General features: G+C 43.6%; 6 protein-coding genes across 7 annotated transcripts; all 6 read right to left on the reverse strand.

Moving 5' to 3' along the window:
• Window positions 1-326: 326 nt before the first annotated feature.
• Window positions 327-1,282, reverse strand: LOC136187200 (uncharacterized). The gene is made up of 5 exons (XM_065974744.1): window positions 1,152-1,282; window positions 1,022-1,098; window positions 837-969; window positions 641-781; window positions 327-593 (listed from the first exon to the last, which is right to left on the reverse strand). The coding sequence occupies exons 1-5, from the start codon at window positions 1,257-1,259 to the stop codon at window positions 522-524; spliced, it is 531 nt and encodes a 176-aa protein (XP_065830816.1). The 5' UTR covers window positions 1,260-1,282; the 3' UTR covers window positions 327-521.
• Window positions 1,200-1,906, reverse strand: LOC136187201 (small integral membrane protein 14-like). Its single transcript, XM_065974745.1, has 5 exons — window positions 1,763-1,906; window positions 1,643-1,697; window positions 1,501-1,588; window positions 1,388-1,448; window positions 1,200-1,334 (listed from the first exon to the last, which is right to left on the reverse strand). The coding sequence occupies exons 1-5, from the start codon at window positions 1,904-1,906 to the stop codon at window positions 1,302-1,304; spliced, it is 381 nt and encodes a 126-aa protein (XP_065830817.1). The 3' UTR covers window positions 1,200-1,301.
• LOC136187198 (pre-mRNA-processing-splicing factor 8) lies at window positions 1,879-12,661 on the reverse strand. Its single transcript, XM_065974743.1, has 45 exons — window positions 12,535-12,661; window positions 12,306-12,474; window positions 12,086-12,250; window positions 11,438-11,653; window positions 11,175-11,387; window positions 10,846-10,971; window positions 10,681-10,786; window positions 10,521-10,623; window positions 10,268-10,475; window positions 10,025-10,214; window positions 9,852-9,971; window positions 9,656-9,790; window positions 9,385-9,594; window positions 8,981-9,304; window positions 8,758-8,921; window positions 8,573-8,699; window positions 8,220-8,412; window positions 7,982-8,169; window positions 7,695-7,933; window positions 7,497-7,643; window positions 7,093-7,303; window positions 6,783-6,899; window positions 6,622-6,729; window positions 6,425-6,564; window positions 6,286-6,372; window positions 6,140-6,232; window positions 5,950-6,085; window positions 5,559-5,728; window positions 5,375-5,504; window positions 5,176-5,322; window positions 4,964-5,124; window positions 4,720-4,911; window positions 4,434-4,671; window positions 4,254-4,382; window positions 4,084-4,197; window positions 3,927-4,001; window positions 3,775-3,873; window positions 3,664-3,723; window positions 3,473-3,606; window positions 2,911-3,292; window positions 2,758-2,853; window positions 2,659-2,703; window positions 2,465-2,604; window positions 2,198-2,400; window positions 1,879-2,147 (listed from the first exon to the last, which is right to left on the reverse strand). The coding sequence occupies exons 1-45, from the start codon at window positions 12,635-12,637 to the stop codon at window positions 1,993-1,995; spliced, it is 7,008 nt and encodes a 2,335-aa protein (XP_065830815.1). The 5' UTR covers window positions 12,638-12,661; the 3' UTR covers window positions 1,879-1,992.
• Window positions 12,662-12,681: 20 nt separating this feature from the next.
• Window positions 12,682-15,456, reverse strand: LOC136187208 (uncharacterized). Its single transcript, XM_065974759.1, has 6 exons — window positions 15,322-15,456; window positions 15,145-15,265; window positions 15,012-15,091; window positions 14,825-14,963; window positions 13,869-14,341; window positions 12,682-13,610 (listed from the first exon to the last, which is right to left on the reverse strand). Exons 1-6 carry the CDS (start codon window positions 15,355-15,357, stop codon window positions 12,714-12,716), a joined length of 1,746 nt encoding a protein of 581 aa, XP_065830831.1. The 5' UTR covers window positions 15,358-15,456; the 3' UTR covers window positions 12,682-12,713.
• Window positions 15,388-18,418, reverse strand: LOC136187205 (uncharacterized). The gene is made up of 4 exons (XM_065974754.1): window positions 18,298-18,418; window positions 18,041-18,244; window positions 17,860-17,986; window positions 15,388-17,451 (listed from the first exon to the last, which is right to left on the reverse strand). The coding sequence occupies exons 1-4, from the start codon at window positions 18,337-18,339 to the stop codon at window positions 15,425-15,427; spliced, it is 2,400 nt and encodes a 799-aa protein (XP_065830826.1). The 5' UTR covers window positions 18,340-18,418; the 3' UTR covers window positions 15,388-15,424.
• On the reverse strand, window positions 18,370-20,914 carry LOC136187207 (uncharacterized). Of its 2 annotated transcripts, none has more exons than XM_065974758.1 (6): window positions 20,492-20,914; window positions 20,325-20,442; window positions 20,189-20,274; window positions 19,929-20,127; window positions 18,884-19,879; window positions 18,370-18,818 (listed from the first exon to the last, which is right to left on the reverse strand). In XM_065974758.1, the coding sequence occupies exons 1-6, from the start codon at window positions 20,534-20,536 to the stop codon at window positions 18,406-18,408; spliced, it is 1,857 nt and encodes a 618-aa protein (XP_065830830.1). In that variant the 5' UTR covers window positions 20,537-20,914; the 3' UTR covers window positions 18,370-18,405. The 2 variants fall into 2 exon arrangements, with proteins under 2 accessions (XP_065830830.1, XP_065830829.1); XM_065974757.1 differs by having other exon boundaries at window positions 18,370-18,827; window positions 20,492-20,911.
• Window positions 20,915-21,019: the final 105 nt, after the last annotated feature.

The raw sequence follows: 21,019 nt of genomic DNA on the forward strand, positions 1-21,019 counted from the left end.
TGTCGTTCCCCGGACGTGTTGCGACCACGTGCTTTTCGCTTGGTAACGCGATGAATGAAATTCGTTATCCAGCAAACGGTATGGCTTCGGTCGAAGAGAGGCTCGCGTCTATCGAAAAAAATATAGATGGTCTCAATGAATCGAATCGGAAGATGCTGACACAGGTCAATAAAACTCACAAGGAAGTGTGCCAGTGTAAAAAAACGCTCAGCGCACTGTACAAGGTACACCAAAAAGATGGGCTTCGAAATTCTTCAATGAATCAAATAGAATATACGCATCCGAGGCCGCTATGAAGAAGACTCATCTGAAGACGAGCAACTGAGTGACATTGATAGTCAGTCGATTGAAGAAGAGAAAGAAAAATAGAGAGGAAAAAGACCCTAGATACACCTTATCAAAATATTAGCTACATATTGTCAAATCCACTCTCCCAGACAGATACATCTCGGGCTAAAACTTAGAACAATAATTAGAAACAAGGAACTTGTATAACGCACGCACGCTATATCTATAGTTAATCAAAGGTTCACAGCCATGTGGTCACGTTTACGCTTATAAGCGCGTAAGAACAAATAAGGCAGATGAAAAGCCTAGAGAGAAATATCTATATGATCGACTGTCACCCATGCTCTCTTGCCTGAAATAGAACGTAGTGCGAAGCGCCTATCGCTTCCACGAGTACATAGTCCTCATAGTATCCACCTTTATAGACAATTCCAAAGTTCTCGTTCAGTATGGCTCCCCCTGCAACCAACGACACAACGAGCAAAAAAGCGACCTATGGAGATCGAGACCTGATATATTCTATTGTTTTTATTGTTTTTTTAACTTACAACTGCTCTATAGGGTGGAGATTTGACTTTGTGATAGAAGAGGAGTCCGAGCAAGACGAGGGGACCGCTGCATGCCAATGTCCACCAGAGGAAATACAGCTCGCCTTTTTCTCTATCTATTTCGCCCGAATTCCTTCGAAAAAAACGACGCGTTCGACGAGAGACAAAAGAGTGCGTCCTTTTACCAGTTCGTGCGCATTCCAAAGCCGATTATGAACCCAATCCAGCCGGCTGCAGTTAATATAAAAAATAGGACCGACGTCTGAAAAGCGAAAGTGGCTAGAACGTGAAGAGAGAGGAAGAAAAGACGTGTACCTTCCATGACGAAGCCATATGCGCTCTGACGTAGAAGAACAGCCCGGATAAGAAAAGACCACGTAAATAAAATACGCCCATACACAATACAGTACAGTGTACTACCATACATAAACTATCGTACAATAATAACAGGTGTTTTTTGCGTTTCTACTGTACTGGGGGAACTGGAGGCCTGTCATCCTGCGGAAAAGACAAAAATAGCTCGACCCAGAAAGACTCGCCCACATTTTTACTTCGTCGTCGCCTGAATCGTTTCCAACTGGCTTTCCAGCCGTCCGTCTCATGCTCGCCGGTCTACAAAAGCAATACAGAAAACGCGATCACTCCCTACGCGCCTTCAACGTACCTGAAGAGATAAAGGAGAAGCGCAAGAACGAGCCAAAGGAGAACAATTGCCCACATTCCCATTCCGCTGCCACCAGCAGGATCCGGAACTAAGACGTAACAACGATCAAAACGTCGAGTCGCACGAAGAGAAACTTGCTTACCCGTGTCCGTTCCGAAGCACTGGTTATCCGTACAAGACGATTGCGCCTGTTGAAGCTAAAAATAAAAAGAAGCGAATCGCGCCCTATAGGAACGCGGCGAACGAACGAATCCCCACGAACCAATGAAAGAAGACGCCTCATGGCTCCATTATGGCTACAAATACACTCGCACGGGTCCCAGCCACCGTCACCCATTGTACACGTACACAGAGAGAGAAAATGATATATACGGGCGGTCTGGGTCCCGTGATTTTGAGTAAACATTCCCACACCACGTGACAGCTACATAACGATTACATCCACAAAAAGACAGAAACTACTAAAAAAGTCAACGTTTTTCGGTATTGTTTTTAACTGAAAAGATCTTCCCTGTCGGCACCGCCCGTTTCTCCTTCATCCATCAAAGCAAAACTGAGAAAATGCGACGGTCGATGCACTTCGTGGTAGAATTCCTTTGGATTCGCCAATTGCAAATCGTAGCGCATGCTAGCAGAATGACGCACGCCTAAAAAACATTATAAAATTATATGAAAAAAATAATTACAAAATACTTACCCATAAAATTGTAGTTCCACGATCCGGTAGCTGGAACCATGAAAAATCCGAGAAATCTGTCGGAAAGAAGCATCTGAACCTTCTCGTAGTGAGACGGCATGTATCCTTTGGGATTATTCCCGGTATCCTTGTTATTGCGTCCCCATTCATAGCCCGAAGGCGTCAATTTATAAGCAGCGAGAGAACAAGAACCAGGCGTAAAGCTTGGGGAAAGAAAAAACCCGAAGATTACCCCGTCGAAAAAAGCTTTTTTGTCTTACGCGATACCTGCATGTCATGATGATCGTCTGTTCTCCGTCCCACGACGGACTTTCGGCCATGACGCGAGCGTGAACGGTGACGTCCTGCGGCGACAACTGAGGCAATTCGTTCGGCTGCGTATGAATCCAACCAAGCGGTTCCATATCCTGAAAAACCAGCCCAAAATAAGAACGTTCTCTACGAAAAAAACCCCACAAAACCTCGAGGTATTCATGCTGAGGCAATTGGCTTGGCAAATGAACAGTCTACAATAGGAAAAAACAATCGTTTTCTAATCAAAAAAAGCTTGAATTTCTAACCTGGTGAGTTCCCCACTGCGGTGCCAAAGCAACACACCGTATCTCCTTCACTTGGGGATTATCCGGCGGACTGACCCCATACAAATACCCAGCAATCTAAAGAAGAAGAAAAAACCCATCCCTTCATCAAAAAGACATGAACTATTTTCTCACCTGCGTTCTCAAATCCGAAATCGTAATAAACTTTTTCAAAATATTTTTCGGCAAAATGTACGTGAATCCGGTCTCCTTGATGTCGTCCGACGAAACGTAGATGTGATTCGTTCGCAGGTGAAGATTCGTCGCCGAAATCGCGCGCACTCGCCATTCCGTCTTCGACGAAAACGTTTGCGTTTCGTAGTTGCTCGTCGTCGTCGAAATGATCTCGTCGCCGTGAATATTAACCGTTCGCGTTGTCGTCGCCGTAAGTTGCGATTGCTCGCGCGTTTGCTTCTCGATTTCGGCGATCTGTTGACGCTGTTGCGACGGAGCCGAGATCTCCATGCCAAGGATGATGTCTCGAATTTCGGATTGAGTCAGTGAAGCGACGTTTACGCTATTGACAAAATAAAATTACGGGTTCTGCGTAAAACGTGACCATATAAGGTTTGATGATGTCACAAAGGCAAGTGGCCCGATCAACCGTAACGTAACGCGCGGTCAAGGGGAGTGATGATGTCACAGAGGGCAAGTGACCAATCACGTTACGTTGCGTAGCTAGGGGAAGATTTCTCACTTGTTTTTCTTTCCGTAGTCGGCCAAGATGAGATCCTTCATTTGGACTTCAACTTTGATCCATTCTTCATCCGACAACGTTGGCCAGATGTGATGCGGTTCGGTAATCGTCGTTTTTCCGGGTTTGAGAATGACCTGCGAAAAATCCGTATAAAAAAAGATCGAGTTTCGTTCTAGACGAATCGCGCGTGCCTTGGTGCGATCGTTATTCACGTGAAGAGCGCGAAGTATGAGAATGAGACGAGAGAAAGCCTTGGGAAAGCAAGTCGTACCAGAAGGCAGTCAAAAAAACGAAAATAATACCGTGTAGGATGAAATGGTCTTGAGCCAGTCGTCGTACAAGTTAAACAGAACCATCTGCGGTTCCGTCGCTTTCAAAATCAAATCGCCAAGCTTTTCAACCTAATATGTATCGCCTCTAAGAGCCAGCCCAACACGTAGTAGAGTCGTCATACCTTCAAGCAAGCCTGGAACGGAAGTTGCAATTCACTTCCCTTGATTACAATATTGGGAAAGTCGAGCAAATGAACCTGAAAACATAGAGAACGAATAACGTAAGTAACTTCCAAATATGGTCAATGACGTCACGTTACGTCTAGCGTGAAAACAAACCTCCAAAGGATCCAGCATTCCTTTGCGCGTGACAATAATCTGCTTCGGCTGTTCTTCGACGGGAAGTGAACGAATAAGAGCGGCTACCTCTTCAGCCGTTTTCCACTTTGCCAACTAAACAGAACTAGCTGAAAGAACGAGAGCTAAACACCCAATTCATCCTTCTTCACCTGACCAAGACGCTTCTGCCCCGCCCACACGGACGTGTGAATGATTTTCAAAAACAACTGCCCCGTGCGAGGATTGAAAATGAAGATTGCACCATTGATGGGCTTCGTCGTCAAATTTCCTTCAAAAGTCTACAAAAATAAATAATCAGCTCTTCTCTTACCAGCTCATTCCCCCCCTACCTTGTGAATTGTTACTCTATAGACGTTCGTATCGTCGACAAACCAAATGATTTGATTGGAGAAAAGCTCGCCGTAGTTTTGAGACGACAAATAGGGTTCGGTCGGTTCGCTCGAATACAACTGCAATCCCTTGCGAATGCGCTCTCGCAAGACATACAAAGCCGGATTCGACTTCATAATTTTCGCCATTGCCTGCTGAACAAGCGGCTTGCAACCAGGAAACCAATTCCCAAAAGCACTATAAGAAAAAAATAGATAAATAAACCGCGATTCTCTCATTTTTTACCTGTGGAGATTGTAGGCTAAGTCGATGCCAACCAAAACGCCGGTTGGCGACGGATATATGGACATATTGTCTGTGGTGTAGTCGAGAAATTTGGCTCGCGTGTAGCGTTCAATGTCGTGCGAGTCGAAATCGCCCCAACGCAATTGGACGTCGAACCAATATTTCTGCGTCGACGAACTGTCCATCACATCCCTAGGAGGAGAAAAAATAGAAAATAAATAAATGGAATTCAATTTTTTCGCACTTTGAGTCGGCGAGAAGCGACGGTTTGGACACGTTCCATTTGTAGGCGGCAAAGAGAAGAACGTCGGCGCAGGAACTGTTCATCTTGTACGACTTTCTTGGATGAATCGTCTCCTTTTGCACCGTTTCGATTTCCAACGCGTCCAATTCTTGATCAAAGACCTGAGGGAGGACATCAACTTATTCGCGCGCGTGCGCGCGCGCGCTACTCGCCTGGCATAAATCCATGACAACGCTTTCGTGAATTTTCTGCCACAAGTGAGCGCGGAAAATCTGAATGAGCGAAATTTTCAACGTGGGAATTTTCCCGTGCATGAAAATGCCCGTCAAATCCAATTGGACTTGAAAACCAACATAGACCTACATAACAAAAAATTAAAATAATAAAATCCGATATAATCAATCCACCCACATTGGCTCTATTAATCGTCGGCGACCACCACAACGTAAATCGTCGATTCGGAATCTGATTTAGACCCGAGCGCTGAGCATTAGTCAATTTCTTATATTTCATTGACTCTTCAAAACCGCTGGCTTTCTCCCTATAATAATGCAACACGTACGTAAAGAGAGACTTGTATCGTTGTTTCACTGACCAGAAAAGTCCTTCCCATGTCGGAAAGTAGGTGCCTCGGAAGAGCGTGTGCTCCAAAATGCCTTCGACGCCGCCAAGGGCTTGAATCATGTCGGTGCGGTAATTATTCAAATTCCACAGTTTTCCGTCGTGGCGCTGATGCGTCCACCAGAAGGGATTCTGCTTTAGGACCTACACGAGCGCTGTGTCAAGCTCTACTATCCAACTCTGTACATGCAGTGAAAAAACACTTTCACAGCGTTAGCGAAAATCTCGACTTGTTCATTTTCGCACACACGCAAAACTCGGAACGTCACGTTCGTTTTCTCATCCGAGTTTTGCAGAGTGCTTATAACTCTTTTCTTGATTGGTCACAAAGGCAAGAGGCCAATCAAGAGAAGACTTTTCTCTACCTGGTATTGTTTGAATTCCGTTCGAACACGCCATCCCTTATCGTACGCCAACGTGTGTCGATCCTTCTGAAAAAGCGTATTGATGCGAGGAATGCCGCGATCCCAACTGTCTTCCAGATCCTCGAGAGTCAAACGCCTTTCAATAAATCAATAATTAGCCCCCCTAAATCGCTCCTCTCATCCCCCAAACCGATTCTGCGCGTTCGCTTCCTGTCGTTTCAACGCGTACTCGGCCCACACTCGTTGAGAATCAATAAACTCGCTTTCCCACGGCTGAAGATACCTAAGACGTACACTATAACAAACGAAGCAAATACAATTAATTATTCTACGGACCTATACAAATTAGGAATCAATTGATCCTCCTCGTGACTCATACCCGACCGGAAGTGCGTGATGCCGACGTCCGTCTGTCTCGACCACCTTACCCAATCAAATTCCCGCACATATAAAATTCAAATACGAGCTCCCTAACCTCAAATCGGACTGCGGAATGAGCACGTGACCCATGGACAACATCCCAAGACCGCCCAGCTCTTTGGGAGTGTAGAAAACAACGGGCGGAAAACGACTGGGCATTTTCGAATTCAAGCCAATTTTAACGCGAGTTTGTATCTGACGTAGAAACGTCATCATGAGTCTCGGATTGCGTACGAGTGCGCGCGTGCGTACCTTATTCTCGCATTTGACAAGCAAATCGAGCAATTCTTGCGTATTCACGACCGCTTCTCTATAATACGTCATCAATCCAATCAACGCCGTATTCCATTTATTCACAATCTAAATTCAGACATTCTTCCTACGTCAAAATCATCGATTGCTCGCTCGCTCGCCTTCGTGAACGTCGTCGACCCGGAAGCCATCAATATCTGCCTAATACGATTGTGAAAACGCGTCATACCGTCATCACTGACGCGCAGAAAACATTGCGCCGTTCGTTCCTTCGTCACCTTTAAAACAAAAACCGGATGTAGTCCAATCTCCCCGGACGCCCATCAAGACAAAACAGGAAAGGCAAATAGGAGGAAAACGAATCTTAATCTAGCACAGTTAGTACACCCAACAAACACGCGGGATTTTATTGCGGGCTCTAGCACTGCGCTCTTCTCAGAAGAAGAAAAAAAACGAACGCTATTCCCTTACCTCGTTCTGCAAATTCCAGACGCCGTCTCGATGCGTAAACTCTTCGTACGACGTACGACACTTGGGCAAGATGCGACACTCGAAAAGCGCCATATCGAAAAGCAAATTCGGATTATCCTTGCTGTAAACCGAGACGAAACTTTCGTCCCACAAAATCGTCGTAATCGATCGCGGAAGACGATTCTTGATATCCCAAAACACGGCACGTCCCCTTTAAGAAAAGAAAAGAGAAAAAATTGACTAGAAATCATTAAATAGTCGTCGACTCGTTATTTCTCTAACTACAATGAATCAGTCTAGCGTTTCCTCATCAAAATATATATATGAAGACCGTCGTGATTAGCCACTTTCATCACTTTGTTGTACTTATAAGCGCGACGCGAGAAGAACTTTAGTTTACTTACAGATTAACGTCGTGTTTCATGAGTCGCATTCGCGCGTCACGTGGCCAGCATTTCTTATTGTTATAACCAACAACGTTCTCGTTATTCGGATCGGGATGTTCAGTCAAATAGCGTTGAATCAGATCGCGAGCCTCATCAGCAGTAAACCTAAATAAAATTTTAAAAAAACGATTCCCTTTCCTCCTAGGGTTTCCCCACCGAAAGAAAATGAAGAGTCGGTCGATGTAGCGACAGTAGAGTCGAATAGGATGCGCCGTTTCCGTTTGGACGTCTTGGAATTGGAGAAAATCGTTTGGAAGTTGAGGCGGTCCGGCCATTTCCGACGCTCGATGCAAGCCAAGTACGAGCAAATCCAAAACGAGAGCGTAGAAATGAACGACAAAAGACGAGAACTGAAGACCGCGAATCAATCCATAAGAATTCGTATGATTCATATCCTAAGAAAGAAAAAAATTAATTAAAAAATTTTTTCTTTTTTTTCTTGCCTTGTAATTTATGACGACGTTGTTTTTCGCCGTCATATAATCGGCAATGTTGTGATCGATGATGAGTCGAAGAAGACGATTCAACAAAGTCAAGTCCATTTTTTCGTACAACTTTTCGTACGTCGTTTCCATGATCACATTGCACTGGCCTTCATTCGTTTCCCACACATCCTGAAGATTATTGATACCTAAGCAAGAAAAATTAGACACCTATAGTGAAAAATTTCATTATTCTGACCTTGGCACCACTTATAGACGAGAAGAGGAGGCGGTTCCGTGTCCGCGGGCTTGATCCAAGGCGGAAACAAGTGTCTTTTGTCTCCTTCGTACCAAAGGTATTGATCCAAATAGGCGTCAGTGATTTTTTCAAGCGGTTCGACGTCGTGGACGGGCAAGAGATGGCTGTACAAATCCATGAACTCGATTCCAACCTAAAAAACGCGCGTACATGATGAGATCTAAGCCCTATTTCACAATTCAGCGACGCGACGTAACGTAACGTAAGAACTCGTCTCCTGATTGGTCCCTTTGCCTTTGTGACGTTATGACCATATTTGGACGTTACGTTACGTCACTAGGCTTGATACTTACCTCTTTGAACGCTCGCTGAGTCAACAAATGTCGCTTGATACGCGATAGCGCTTCGTGGGGGTTGTCATACGCTTGTTCAATCAAACCCAGTTCCTCTCGTTGCGACTGATTCAAGCGACTTTTCACACTAAACCAAATAGCCGCGATTTTCTTTATCCAAACGATGAGAAAACCCGTTTTTTTACCTATACGCCTCTTTCAGACGTTCGAGCGACAAAATCAGCAATTTCGTGTCGTGCTTATAGGACAGCGGCGGAAAGGGAATAGGCGAAAATCTCCTACTTTCAAGCCAATGCACCGTTGTGGTATAAATAGCCACAGCCTCTTCCGCAGTAATATAGGGACCATCCTAAGCGCCCCGCCCCCCTTTCTTAGCGCGATTCACTTCAAAGAGCCCTACGTTTTTACCTTCAAATAATTGTGCTGTCTTTCCTGTTCCGCTTTGAGATAGAGTCTCGTCAATCGACCGAGATTCTTCTTGCAGACCGTCTTATCGACGGTGGCGCCGCGTCGAATTCTCTCGCGATTATAATGCGCCGTATTCGTCCACCAATCGGCTTTCGCTTTCACGTAGCGAAGGATCATGTTTTCGATGGGAAGCGGCAATCCGGGAACTTTCCACGGGATATTGGCTTTCCAGCAGCGCCACGCTTCACTCAAATGTTGCAAAATGGTTCGCGCTTTGTTCTGCTTGATTCCCTCAGGCATCATATCCAAAATATCGTGCATCACCTAGACAACGACAATAATTAATTAATTAATTTTATTAATTAATTTTATTAATTAATTTTATTAATTAATTTTATTCTTACTGATGCTCGCAATTCCAGATCGTAGTGAGATTCCACGCGTTGCTTAGTGACCGTCTTAGCGATGCCTTTCGAGTGTCGGCCCTCGAACTGACGAGCCAAAAGATTTCCGAGCCAACGTTCGAGCAAAGGAACGACGCCGCGAAGAAAGAAAATCCACACGCGCCATCCGGGAGCCCAACAGCCAACGCCGGGACCTTTCCCAACGGGACCCTAAGAAAAAAAAACACAGGATAAAAATAATTGGGAAGAGTCGATTTCTTTCTCTTCTAACCGTATTGAAACGATAGTAGATAACGTGCTTTAGATCTTTGCACATTCGAATTTGTCGCATCAGTTTGTACTTGTAGCGATACATGCCGGTCAGCTGACCCACGTGAGCAAACGTGTACTGAAGCCCATCAGCTAGCTACACTCAAAAATGAATAAATAAATAAATAAATAAATAAATAAATATTTTTTCTATGTACCTGGAATGCGTCGACGTTTCCGAGTCTGTATTGCACGTGAGCGTCGACGATCAATTTCGTCAAGCGCAAGATTTCGCGGCACAAATGAAAAGCGTTTCCAAAACGCGACTTTTTTCTTTCCTAAACGTCTTACGTCACCGCTATGACGTCATCATTATCCGTTTTATTTTTACTTTCGTTGTAAGAGTTTTGACGGGTTTCAAATTGAAGTTGTAGTCCAAGTGAAGATAATTCAAATTCTTTCGATGGATGAGCAGATTCAACATGTTGTAGCCTTGACGACAGACCTGGAGGCCGACTTCCACCCAATCCAACGTCGTCGTTTGAAAAAACTTGGTCCCTTTGAAAGAACGAAACAAATATCTAAAAAGAATAAATCGTACGTATTTATTTATTTATTTAAACTATGACGTCACCTTTTCTTCAAGGCTTTGGGCTGTCTGTGTTTGAGTGCATTCAATACGCACAATTTGAGCAATTTTTGATAGGAAACCCGGACTTTGACCGGCGATCCGCTCGGACAATGTTCCCTAAACCACGTTTTCACAAGCGGAATATCAATGGCTCGTCTCGTTCGGCTCGATCTTAGATTAAACGGTCTCGGCGCCCAAAGAAGAGCAATGCCTTAAAAAACAATAAATCAATGATATTATAATTATGTTTTTCTACCGTTTGCTGTGTTGTCTGTGTAGAGAGGCGTCTCCTTCAGAAAAGGAACGATTTCTTCCGGAAGAACAAAGTCGTCGCTGTCGTCAGGCAACGGTTCTTCAACCTAAATAAATAAATAAATAAATAATTAATTAATTAATGACGTCGTTTGTTCTCTCGCCTTGATTTCCCGTCTCTGCGATATGGGATTGACCAGCGGATCGAAATAGAATGCTGGCAAGTCGGGGTCCTCCGTCTTGATGAAGACAACAATGGGATAGTGATACCTATAAAATCACACACGCGTTTGTTTCCCCGTGGGGGGACCCTGTGGATATCCTCTCACCAAGACAAGTGAACGTAGAGCGGAAGAGAATTATAAAGATACGGGAAAGCGATGCGATATTCCGTTCGCACTTGAGAACGTATGATAATCTTATTGATATCATTGAACTCATTCCAGTCTTCATCTCTAAAAAGTAAAAGTAGAAAACCCCTCGTGACGTCATCCGGTCCCTATGACGTCATTGTAATTCCCCGTATCTACGTTTTTCTTAGTGCGTTTTTGTAACCCCGCCCCCTCTGTGACGTCATCTCTTATCAGCATTTTTCTTACTGCGTTTTTGTAACCCCGCCCCTCTATGACGTCATCTCTTATCTGCGTTTTTTTCTTACTGAAGATCTCTGTCTCGCACCAGTGGTTCGAACTTGGGACCACCTGGAATTGCAACATTGAGCGCTTTTGCCGTGAAAAATGACTTCATGTCGAACAAGTAGAAATAGTTGTCGTCCACCAAATCGGTCAACAGCTGATTGGCCAATCGATACAACGTCGACATGACATTCAACGGCATGTACCACTTCCGGTACGTAGACCCATTCAAAAATCTATAAAAAATAATAAAGATTATATATAGATTTGATTTGAGAATTGCTACTTTGTTCTAGCAAGTGGTCGGTGATCGTAAAACCATTCGAAAACGGCTCCATCCTCTTCTTCATCCAAGTCCATGTTGATTGGCTCCAGTGGCTCAACATCCAGGATGTTGTCCCCATAGTCCAATGGCGGCTCTTCGTCGTCGAAAGGAGGAAAACGCATGCGTTTGAAATGACGTCGATCGCGTTTCTCTCGTCTCATCATAATCCACATTGTTCTATATAAAAATCAATAAAGAAATAAATTTTAAATAAAGAACACACCCCCAAAAATCAGTAAATAAATAATTTTAATTAAAGAACACACCCCCAAAATCAATCAATGAATAAATAATTTTTAATTAAAGAACTCGTCCCAAAAAATCAATAAACAGATAATTTTAATTAAAGAACACACCCACCCCAAAAATCAATAAATAAATAATAATTCTTAATTAAAGAACCCATCCCAAAAAATCAACAAATAAATAATTTTTAATTAAAGAACACACCCCCAAAATCAATCAATGAATAAATAATTTTTAATCAATAAACAGATAATTTTAATTAAAGAACACACCCACCCCAAAAATCAATAAATAATAATTCTTAATTAAGAACCCATCCAAAAAATCAATAAATAAATATTTTTAATTAATTAAATAACACACCCCCATTGAGCAATGTAAATCGGTTCGACGACCCATGGAATCTCGTTCACGAACGTAATAGCACCGGTGATGTGATAAATGACTTTGACGTCACGAATCTGCTCCCAAGGCATGGGCATGTTTTCGAGCAACTTGAAAATGGCGTGTGGCATGTATTTCAAAGCGCTACGCATCGAAAAAGAGCTTTATAATCGCGTTTTTGCTCTCTTTCGACTCTTACCCGAGATAAACGCGCTTGTCGTGGCGGAATTTTCGACTCGACATGTCGCCGTGATCGCGAATGATCTTGCGAACGTGTTCGGGCGGCATGTCGTCTTTCTGCGCTTCGACGAAGCCGAAGCGACGCTTTTCGCTGTAGCGTTTCGACTGCAATTGTTGCCATTTTCGCGCTGAAAGAAATCGCGCCGAATTGGGCGGGAAACGCGCTCGCGCGTCTTCTCCGGACCAACCTTTCTCTTGGAGCCGATCTTCGGAGATCGGCTGGGGCGGGTGAAACATCTGCGGCGGCCCGGTGACTCCAGGAGGACGAAGCCACGGCGGCGGGGCGGCCATTTTGGATTCGATGCCTCTGCGCGTGGTCGCGAATACGTCTGCGCAGTCGCAACACGTTATTGATTCATAGCACATCTCAACGATTCATCTGTTCGAGTATCTGTTGTCTAGTCGCTTTACCAGAAGCGATAAAAATGTGCTGTTTTCGACTCAGTTTCAGTAGAATTTCCTCGGGTGCAAGATCCCTTAGCGTCACCTTCATCATTAAACCTAGCATATGATTTTCATCCACGTGATCTTGAACTATTGTTTCCAATAGCACCTTCAATAATTCACCGTCCAATTTTTCAAGACCAACAACGAACGATGTCGCAGTTTTTTGTTGCAAACGATTAGACAATAATTGCAGGCGTTTTATTTCGGCTTGCAGAGTCTCAACCACCTTTTCCTTCTCTGTAAGTGCTTCCATCAAAGCAGCATATACAATCGAAGGAGCATCTACTAGCGCACGTTCAAGATCACTCCTCTCTTTCACTGCACACTCGTACTCCGAAGCTCTCTCATCCAATTCAGCTCTGACGTCATCAGAAGACAATTCTTCATCTATTTTCTCGCGCTCAGATTCTTTCAAATTTATGACGTCATCATCATCATCATAATCATCCTTCTCCTTATCCATTTTCTCTTCTTTTTCTTCCTCTCCCTCCCTTCGTACAGACAACGCCAACGAAATGATAATATTTCTCGCATTTTGCACCGAATCCGGTATGACGACTTTGGTGACTGTACTTATGGTCGCGTGGGGATTATCGGAGCTTCGCAAGCGCTGTCTCAATTGCATCATAATACGCATAAACTGATCGTCGCTCTCATTTCTCTCATTCGACTCGAAAAAATCGTCGCTCAGATGCAACGAGGGCAAACTCAACTGATTCAAAAAATTCCTCAATTGCCACTGAATCAATTCGCGAAGCGATCCCACTTCCGGCGCATCCAAAAAACGGTCACGCCCCTCCAAACAAATCTCCTTCACCTTTTAAATAAATAAATAAATAATTTTAAATTACAGAACACACCCAAAATCAATCAATCAATAAATAATTATTAAAGAACACACCCCAAAAATTAATCAATGACTAAATAATTTTTAATTAAAGAACCCATCCCAAAAAATTAATAAATAAATAATTTTTAATTAAAGAACACGCCCCGAAAAAATCAATAAATAAATATTTTTAATTAAAGAACACATCTCCAAAAATAAATAAATAATAGAACAAATCTCCTTCACCTTTTCAACCGATCTCACATACGATTGGCCGAGATGATCACGTGGTAATCGTTCCGACGCCTCCGCATAGCGAACCAATTGATCGGGCGAAGCAAACCCGGAAACGCACAGCTCCATCATCGCTTTCATATATCTCATAAAATCGCAATGATTCCGCGAATATCTTAGATTGAGTTCAAATGCAATTAAATCGCCCGTTTTTTCAATCTGTTGCGATAGCGCGTCGGCGCTCAGGATCACGTGAACGGACATGTATTCGCGTAGTAGCGCTTTCGTGTTGGCCCACGCTTCGTGTCCGTCGGATCCGCGTTGGAGTATGCGAAGTTTTTTCTGACACAGTTCGATCATGTTAATAGCCACTTGTATGGAATCAGGTGACGCAATGAGATAATTTCGATCAACATAGACAGCAGACATCATTAGACGAGTGTAATAAAAATAGGCAAGATTGCCTATTACAATCGTTGAGTCACCTAAAACCAAGTATAAGGAAAAATATTTTCCACAGCTCTCCTAGTATAAATTAATAAGGAAAAGCTGATAAAATATTTTCCACAGCTCCCCTAGTATAAATTAATAAGGAAAGGCTGATAAAATATTTTCCACGGCTCTCCTAGTATAAATTAATAAGGAAAAGCTGATAAAATATTTTTCACAGCTCCCCTAGTATAAATTAATAAGGAAAGGCTGAAAAAATATTTTGCACAGCACTCCTAGTACATAAATTAAGGAAAGACTGAAAAATATTTTCCACGGCTCTCCTAGTATAAATTAATAATAAAAGGCTGATAAAATATTTTCCACGACTCTCCTAGTATAAATTAATAAGGAAAGGCTGATAAAATATTTTTCACAGCACTCCTAGTATAAATTAATAAAGAAAGGCTGATAAAATATTTTCCACACCTCCCCTAGTATAAATTAATATCTAAACGAACTAATTAATTATTTCGCGCCTGTTTCGATCGATCGTTTCGCCTTCTCGACGTCCATAACCCGGAAATCCTCGGAAAGTTCTTCGGTGAGAATGTCGTTGAGTTGGAGAAGATTTTGAAGGTTCTCGTCGAAATTTCGCAGTACCATATGCCGATCATCCTAAAAACGAGTCCTATTGGAACGTTTTCTCGCGCTTCGCACCTATACCAAGTCTTCAAATCCAACCATGTGCGCGATTCTCGCCGCTTGAGTTGTCTTGGCGAGAATCGGCGCCAAAAGAGGATGAGCTGGGGATGAAATGCGTGTTATCGAATGTTTGCACTTAGACGAAGCCCCTAACTTTTGTCTAGTCGAGTAAGAGGGTCGCTTTGACCCTGTTCGATCATTTTCTCGAGGCCCAGTTTCAATAGAGCGACGAATTGCGAATATTCGTCCGCTTCCACTTCGCGTTTTAGAACGTCCTGCAAAAGTAGGCTTACTGCGAGCTATTCGCGCTTCGCGAGGCTCGATGACGCACCAATTCCACCTCGAAACGTCTTCTCTGTTCGTCCATGTGGCGAGTTAGCGCGCGCCAGACCAATGAGACCTAAAAAATAAATATTTATTAATCTCCCCCTAAATCACAATGACGCTACGTCATCCCTCATCTTAGTGAGACTAGAAAAGTCATGTACGTGGCATTTAACTATAGACTGCAGTACATTAGCTAACATATTGCAATCAATATCACTTATCTTAATCGCACCTGTCGCCAAATTATCACGCTTCGCCTCAACGTCTCTTCGTCTAGCCACAAGGCTAGCATACTCCTTAGTCGCCCTTTCCAGTTGAGCTCGTTTGTCGCCAAGTGCCTCATTTAGTGGTTTGATAAGAAATGAAACTTCACAGTCTTTAACAGCTGTCTGCAATTCACTGCACTCTCCTCGAAGTGTTTCAAACAGCTGATTGGCTTTATTCTCCATGCCCTCCAGTTTGCTAATCAGACTGCAACATTCGTCCACAGTCTCAACTTTCTCCTCAAACTCTTTTTCTTCTTCTTCTTCTTCTTTTTTGCTCACTAAAGGACGAATTATTGCCACTTTAAGACGCGTGGAATTACTCTCCTTTTCATTATCGCTCTCCGTTTCAATATCAGCCTCTTCTTTCTCGTCTTCTTCTCCACTCAAAACTTCTTTCGGTAGATCGACCTTTTCTTTTTCATCCCCTTTAAATAAAAGATCTTTTAACAAATCCGTCTTCTCCTCCTTTTCCTCTTCGTTCTCAACACCAGACGATAAAATTTCAAGCTTCTCTTCCACTTCCTCTTCGCCGCCAGGACGACGAAATTCTTCGAGAAAATTACCAATTTGCCACATGACTCCTTCCTCAATTCTCGCAATTTGTTCTTGAGAAAAAAACATCACTTCGGCTTCGACAATACACGCTCTCAATTGCTCCACGCTTTCAACGAATTCCGCTGAAAAATATTTCGGCGAAACGGTGCACGAAATCTCCACGTATTTCGCCACTTCCGTCGCCATTCCACACAGTCCTACGTCACTCATAGTAGCCACAGCCAATCGTTTCAAAATAAAAACAAAAAACATCAAATCCGAATGCATTTCCGAATAATTGCAGCGAATGTGATGGCTCACGGAATCCGCTAAAGATCTCAGATCGCCATCTATTTGCCGTTTTTCGTAATAAACATCCGGAATGCTAACTTCAACGTCGAGATAACGCACTAGACGCTTACTGCATTCATTCCACGACGATGACGCGACGCGCAAGCGAGAAATACACTCTCTAATAATTTCTAGAGCCGCTCTAATCGTTGGGCCCCTCTCTCGCATCAAATTCGACCTCTCCAAGCCAAGTACAGGCAACATGACGACGATAAAGAGAAAATAGGCGAAATGACCCACAAGTAATGTCGAATCATCTCGCCCTATCATAGACAGGAGTGACGCTAAATCGTATTGGACTTCTCCGCCTATTATCAGAGCCATGGGCGCGCTTTTCGTCTTCCCTGCGACCGAAATTCGATTCCTCTCGTCTTTCGGCGACGAAAATTCGTCGAGAAACGAGTGAAATTGCCAGTCGACTTCGCGAAATATCTTCGTGACGTCCGCCTCGTCGGCGAGAAGCGAGCGCGCGCGCTCGAGCGAATTCGCGTACTTTTCCGAGAAGTAATCCAACGGGAGATGAAACGAATATTCCACGAATTCCGTACGCAGCGCTTGCGGAATTTCTCCATTGGAATTCGTCACGGCTAAGAGAAGACGAAACGCGTGAAAAAAGTGAAACAATTCGGCGTGATCGTTCGAAAATCGACGACGAATTTCTCTCAAGAGCATCGTTCCAATTTTATCGATGCCGCGATCCAAACGCCGTTTTTCGTCCAAAGGATTCGCATAGGCGACGCTGACGTCCATGAATCGGCGAAGTCGATCCTTGAATTTTATCCACGCGTGACCGCTCGGCACGTCTGACGTCATAACGCGTAGTTTCGTCGCTTTTTGCTCGACAGCTTTCAATGCAACGTCCACTCTTTCTCGCGTATCTTCGCTGTCTAAGACGAGCAAGTCGCGCGGCGAATGAAGAGCGAGCATCGATATACGCATGAATAAGAAATAAGCGAGATGACCAACAGTAACAAATTGATCATCTGGAAATAAATAAATAAATAAATAATAAGACGTATACTGCTACGGTATTTTGAAGGGAAAATGCCGTACTGACGTCACTTTGTACATTAATAAATTATGTCACGTGACTAAATACTATCTCATTTTTATGCCAAAAGAGTTTTTTACGTGACGTCACTTTGTACATTAATAAATTATGTCACGTGACTAGGAAAATCTAATTTTTAATGCCGTTAGAAGTTTTACGTCACTTGCACTTTAAATTTGTCACGTGACAAAGAAATCTCATTTTAATGCCGTAAGAGTTTTTACGTCACTTTGTACAAAATGTCACGTGACAAATCTTATTGCTGTAAGAGTAAGTGACGTCACTTTGTACGTTAATAAATTATGTCACGTGACTAAAGAAATTGGGTTTTTCTACTGACCTGAATCTGGAGGTACATATAGATAAAACGACTTTTCGTCTATTGCGAGCAAGTGCTTTTGCGCTATGTCGCGAAACGATCGCAAACTGGGAGCGTGATCGTCGAAATTCATGAGAGCCATGTCGTCCTACGGAATCCGGATCTAACGCGCGCGAATAACGCGAAAAAAAACGAACCGAACCTCGGTGACGTCATCGAAGCCCATCATAAAGAGAACGAGCTTTGCGTCGTGGCATTCGCGTAAAATAGGACCGAAAACCGGGTGAGCTATATTTATGACTCGACCGCGTTCGCCTTTCGAGTCCAAAAGGGCGCAAATGCCCGTCGAAAGGAGGCGAAGGTATTCGTAAAAGTTGCGGGAACTCAGCTCTTTTTTTACGGTAGCCTGCAAAGCAAAATAAAATTGCAACTATAACCGTTGCAGTATCTCGTACTAACGATAGTCTGTTCGAGCGTTATATGCCGTTTTTCTCGTTCCATTTCTCCTCACTGGATATCCGGGATTCTCTCTCTAAAGAAAATATTAATTGCTTATGCGTACACTAATTAGGTTTTCATAAAAGATCGAATTTCGTCAACCAAAACAACCAAGTCCTCTTCCGAAGCCCTGCTTCTTGCAATTCGCTCCAGAAGCTCCTTCAGCGTTTTCGTATCCAAAGTTGAAAGTCGAAAGTTTTTTGCTTTGATCTCAAGCGAAGTCAGCACTTCGTTGATTCGAAAAACATCGCGTTCACCTTGCTCCAATTGCATCGTCGTTTCGCGAAGACGCGTTTCGAGGACATTCGCTACATCCTTGGGACTCTCAGCGAATGCCTTCGAAAGCGACGCGCAATCCTCTCTAAGCTTCCTAACTAACGCCTGCCTCTCCTCAAAAACCAAACTAACTTCACACTGCAATGACTGACATTCAGCTACAGATGACACATGAGCAACGCGAGAAAAAAACGCCTCAAAGGACCCTTGGACACCTTAAATAAAAAAAAACGAATTAAATTAAAATATTAGAGACCCAAGCAAACCCCACATTGATCTCCCTCCTCCTCCTCCTCCTTTTCATTATAAGGATGAACTATAGCAATTGCCCTAGCTTGATCCACTTCCTCATCTTCATCCTCCTTGTCTTTATCCGTTTTTTCCGGCTCATCTTTCTTCTCTTCTCCGTCCGAATCATTCTCAGACAACTCAGCCCTTTCCGGAGCTTGCCGTTCAACCGGCGGCGGCGGCGGCGGCGAAGGAACAACGTTTAGATGTCGTTGCAAGCGAGCGACTTGTCTTTCCATCCTTTCCCTCATCTGTAGCAGAGTGGGAAGATCGCAGTCATCCCCTAGTCCAATTTCCGGCACCTCAAAGTCTAAACTAACACGACTATTATCTATTGATATACGAAGATCGGTTCTTGTCGAACGAATGTGCTGCAAAAAAGACTTCTTCTGCCAAACAACGGCGTCGTGCACTTCCCGTATTTCCGCTGAACTAAGCGATTGATCCAGCGCTTTGACGATAAAACAACGAACCTTTTCCACGGATTCTGCGTACTCCTGACTGAACTGATCCGACGGAAATGAGCAGGAGACGCGAACGTAATTCTGCATGTCGTCTTTCGTCAATAATTGCCCCATGGTCGTCTGCTGACACAGGTGCCACGATAGATGCATAAAAACGAAAATTTCCACGTGCTGTTCGTTGTGACGTACGCGCAACTCGTTACAAATTATATTCGCCGTTTCCGTGATTTTCGACGAGACGGCAAGCGACTCCTGTAGACGACTCGAAACGGGTAGAAAAGCGTCGGCAAGACGACGCGCGTCTGCGCAAACGTCGAGCCACGACTGATGACAAACAGTTCCCTCTCGCACAACGTGCAAAATGGACGCACACTTCTCTATGACCTCAATCACCGCGGAAACTTGTTCTTTCAACGAAGCGCCGTTGTCTGGCGATCGCGTGCTGAAGAGAACCAAAGGCATGAGTCTCATAAAGAAAAAGTGACCCATACGAGTCGTAACAGCAACTTTATCCTCTATAGATAGATATACATACAAGTTATTTATTATTTATTTATTTTCTACCTGATTCGTCAAAGTCTAAGTTCGAGGAAATTCTTTCCGTGGTGGTGGTGACGTCATCAGATGAGCCACTACCCCCGCCCCCAACTATGTCTCTTATTAGGGAGGGATAATTTATAAGCTGTTTTTCAGCTATATCTTTAAAGGATCGCATTCCCGCGGCGTGGCCATCAAAATCAAACATAACCATCACATCTTCGTCCTTATTAATAAATAATTAATTAATTAATTAATTAATTAATTAATTAATTATAATGTCTTACTTCGTCGACGTCCTCGAAGCCCAGCATGAACATGATGAGTCTGGCCTGGGCACTTTGGGCGATAATTGGACCAAAAACCGGATGAGCTTAATTAATTACAATGAAATTTTTTCGTCGTCATTTTCTCTGCTTCTACCTTTTTGAACGACTCGTCCCCCTTCGCCTTTCGTTTCGAGAAGATATTGTACGGCTCGCTTCACCAGGGCCATGTACGTGCCGAACGTTTGGGGGTCCAGTTCGTTCTTAAGAGTCTCCTAGAAGAGAGACGCTAGATAACGCGCTTTCGTGCTCGTAGACTCGTACAACTGCTTCTTCGAGAGTTCTGTGTCGACTCGCCATTCCGAGCATGCGCTAATGAGAGCAATAGACATGTGACGTCGCTGGATCAATAATAATAATGGTGAGTGTGAGATGTGCCGTGGAGAACGACGCCGAGTCAATTTACAGCGTCCACGTCTCTTCGATTCGCATCAGCTGCGCAAGTCATTATTCGGCAGAGGAAATAAGGGTGTGGTCAGGTCGTCAAAATGTCGATCAATACAGACATTTTATTCGATTGGGAGAAATTTGCGTAGCTGTAAAAAATGACGTCGTTGTTGGATTCGGGCACGTGAGTGAAACGGGTGAAATTCGAGCATTGTACGTTGCACCGTCTGAAACTGGAAAAGGCATAGGAAAAATGCTTCTCAAAGAGCTGGAAAGGCGTACAAAGGAACGAGTGACGCCTTACCAATTGACTGTACAATCGACAATCAATAGCGTGAAATTCTACGAAAGTCAGGGATTTCAATTGGAGAAAGAGAGTTGGCATACTGTAGGAAATGATTTGAG

The sequence above is a fragment of the Oscarella lobularis genome, chromosome 5 (genome assembly GCF_947507565.1).
Source record: "Oscarella lobularis chromosome 5, ooOscLobu1.1, whole genome shotgun sequence".
In the NCBI taxonomy this organism is placed as follows: Eukaryota; Metazoa; Porifera; class Homoscleromorpha; order Homosclerophorida; family Oscarellidae; genus Oscarella; species Oscarella lobularis.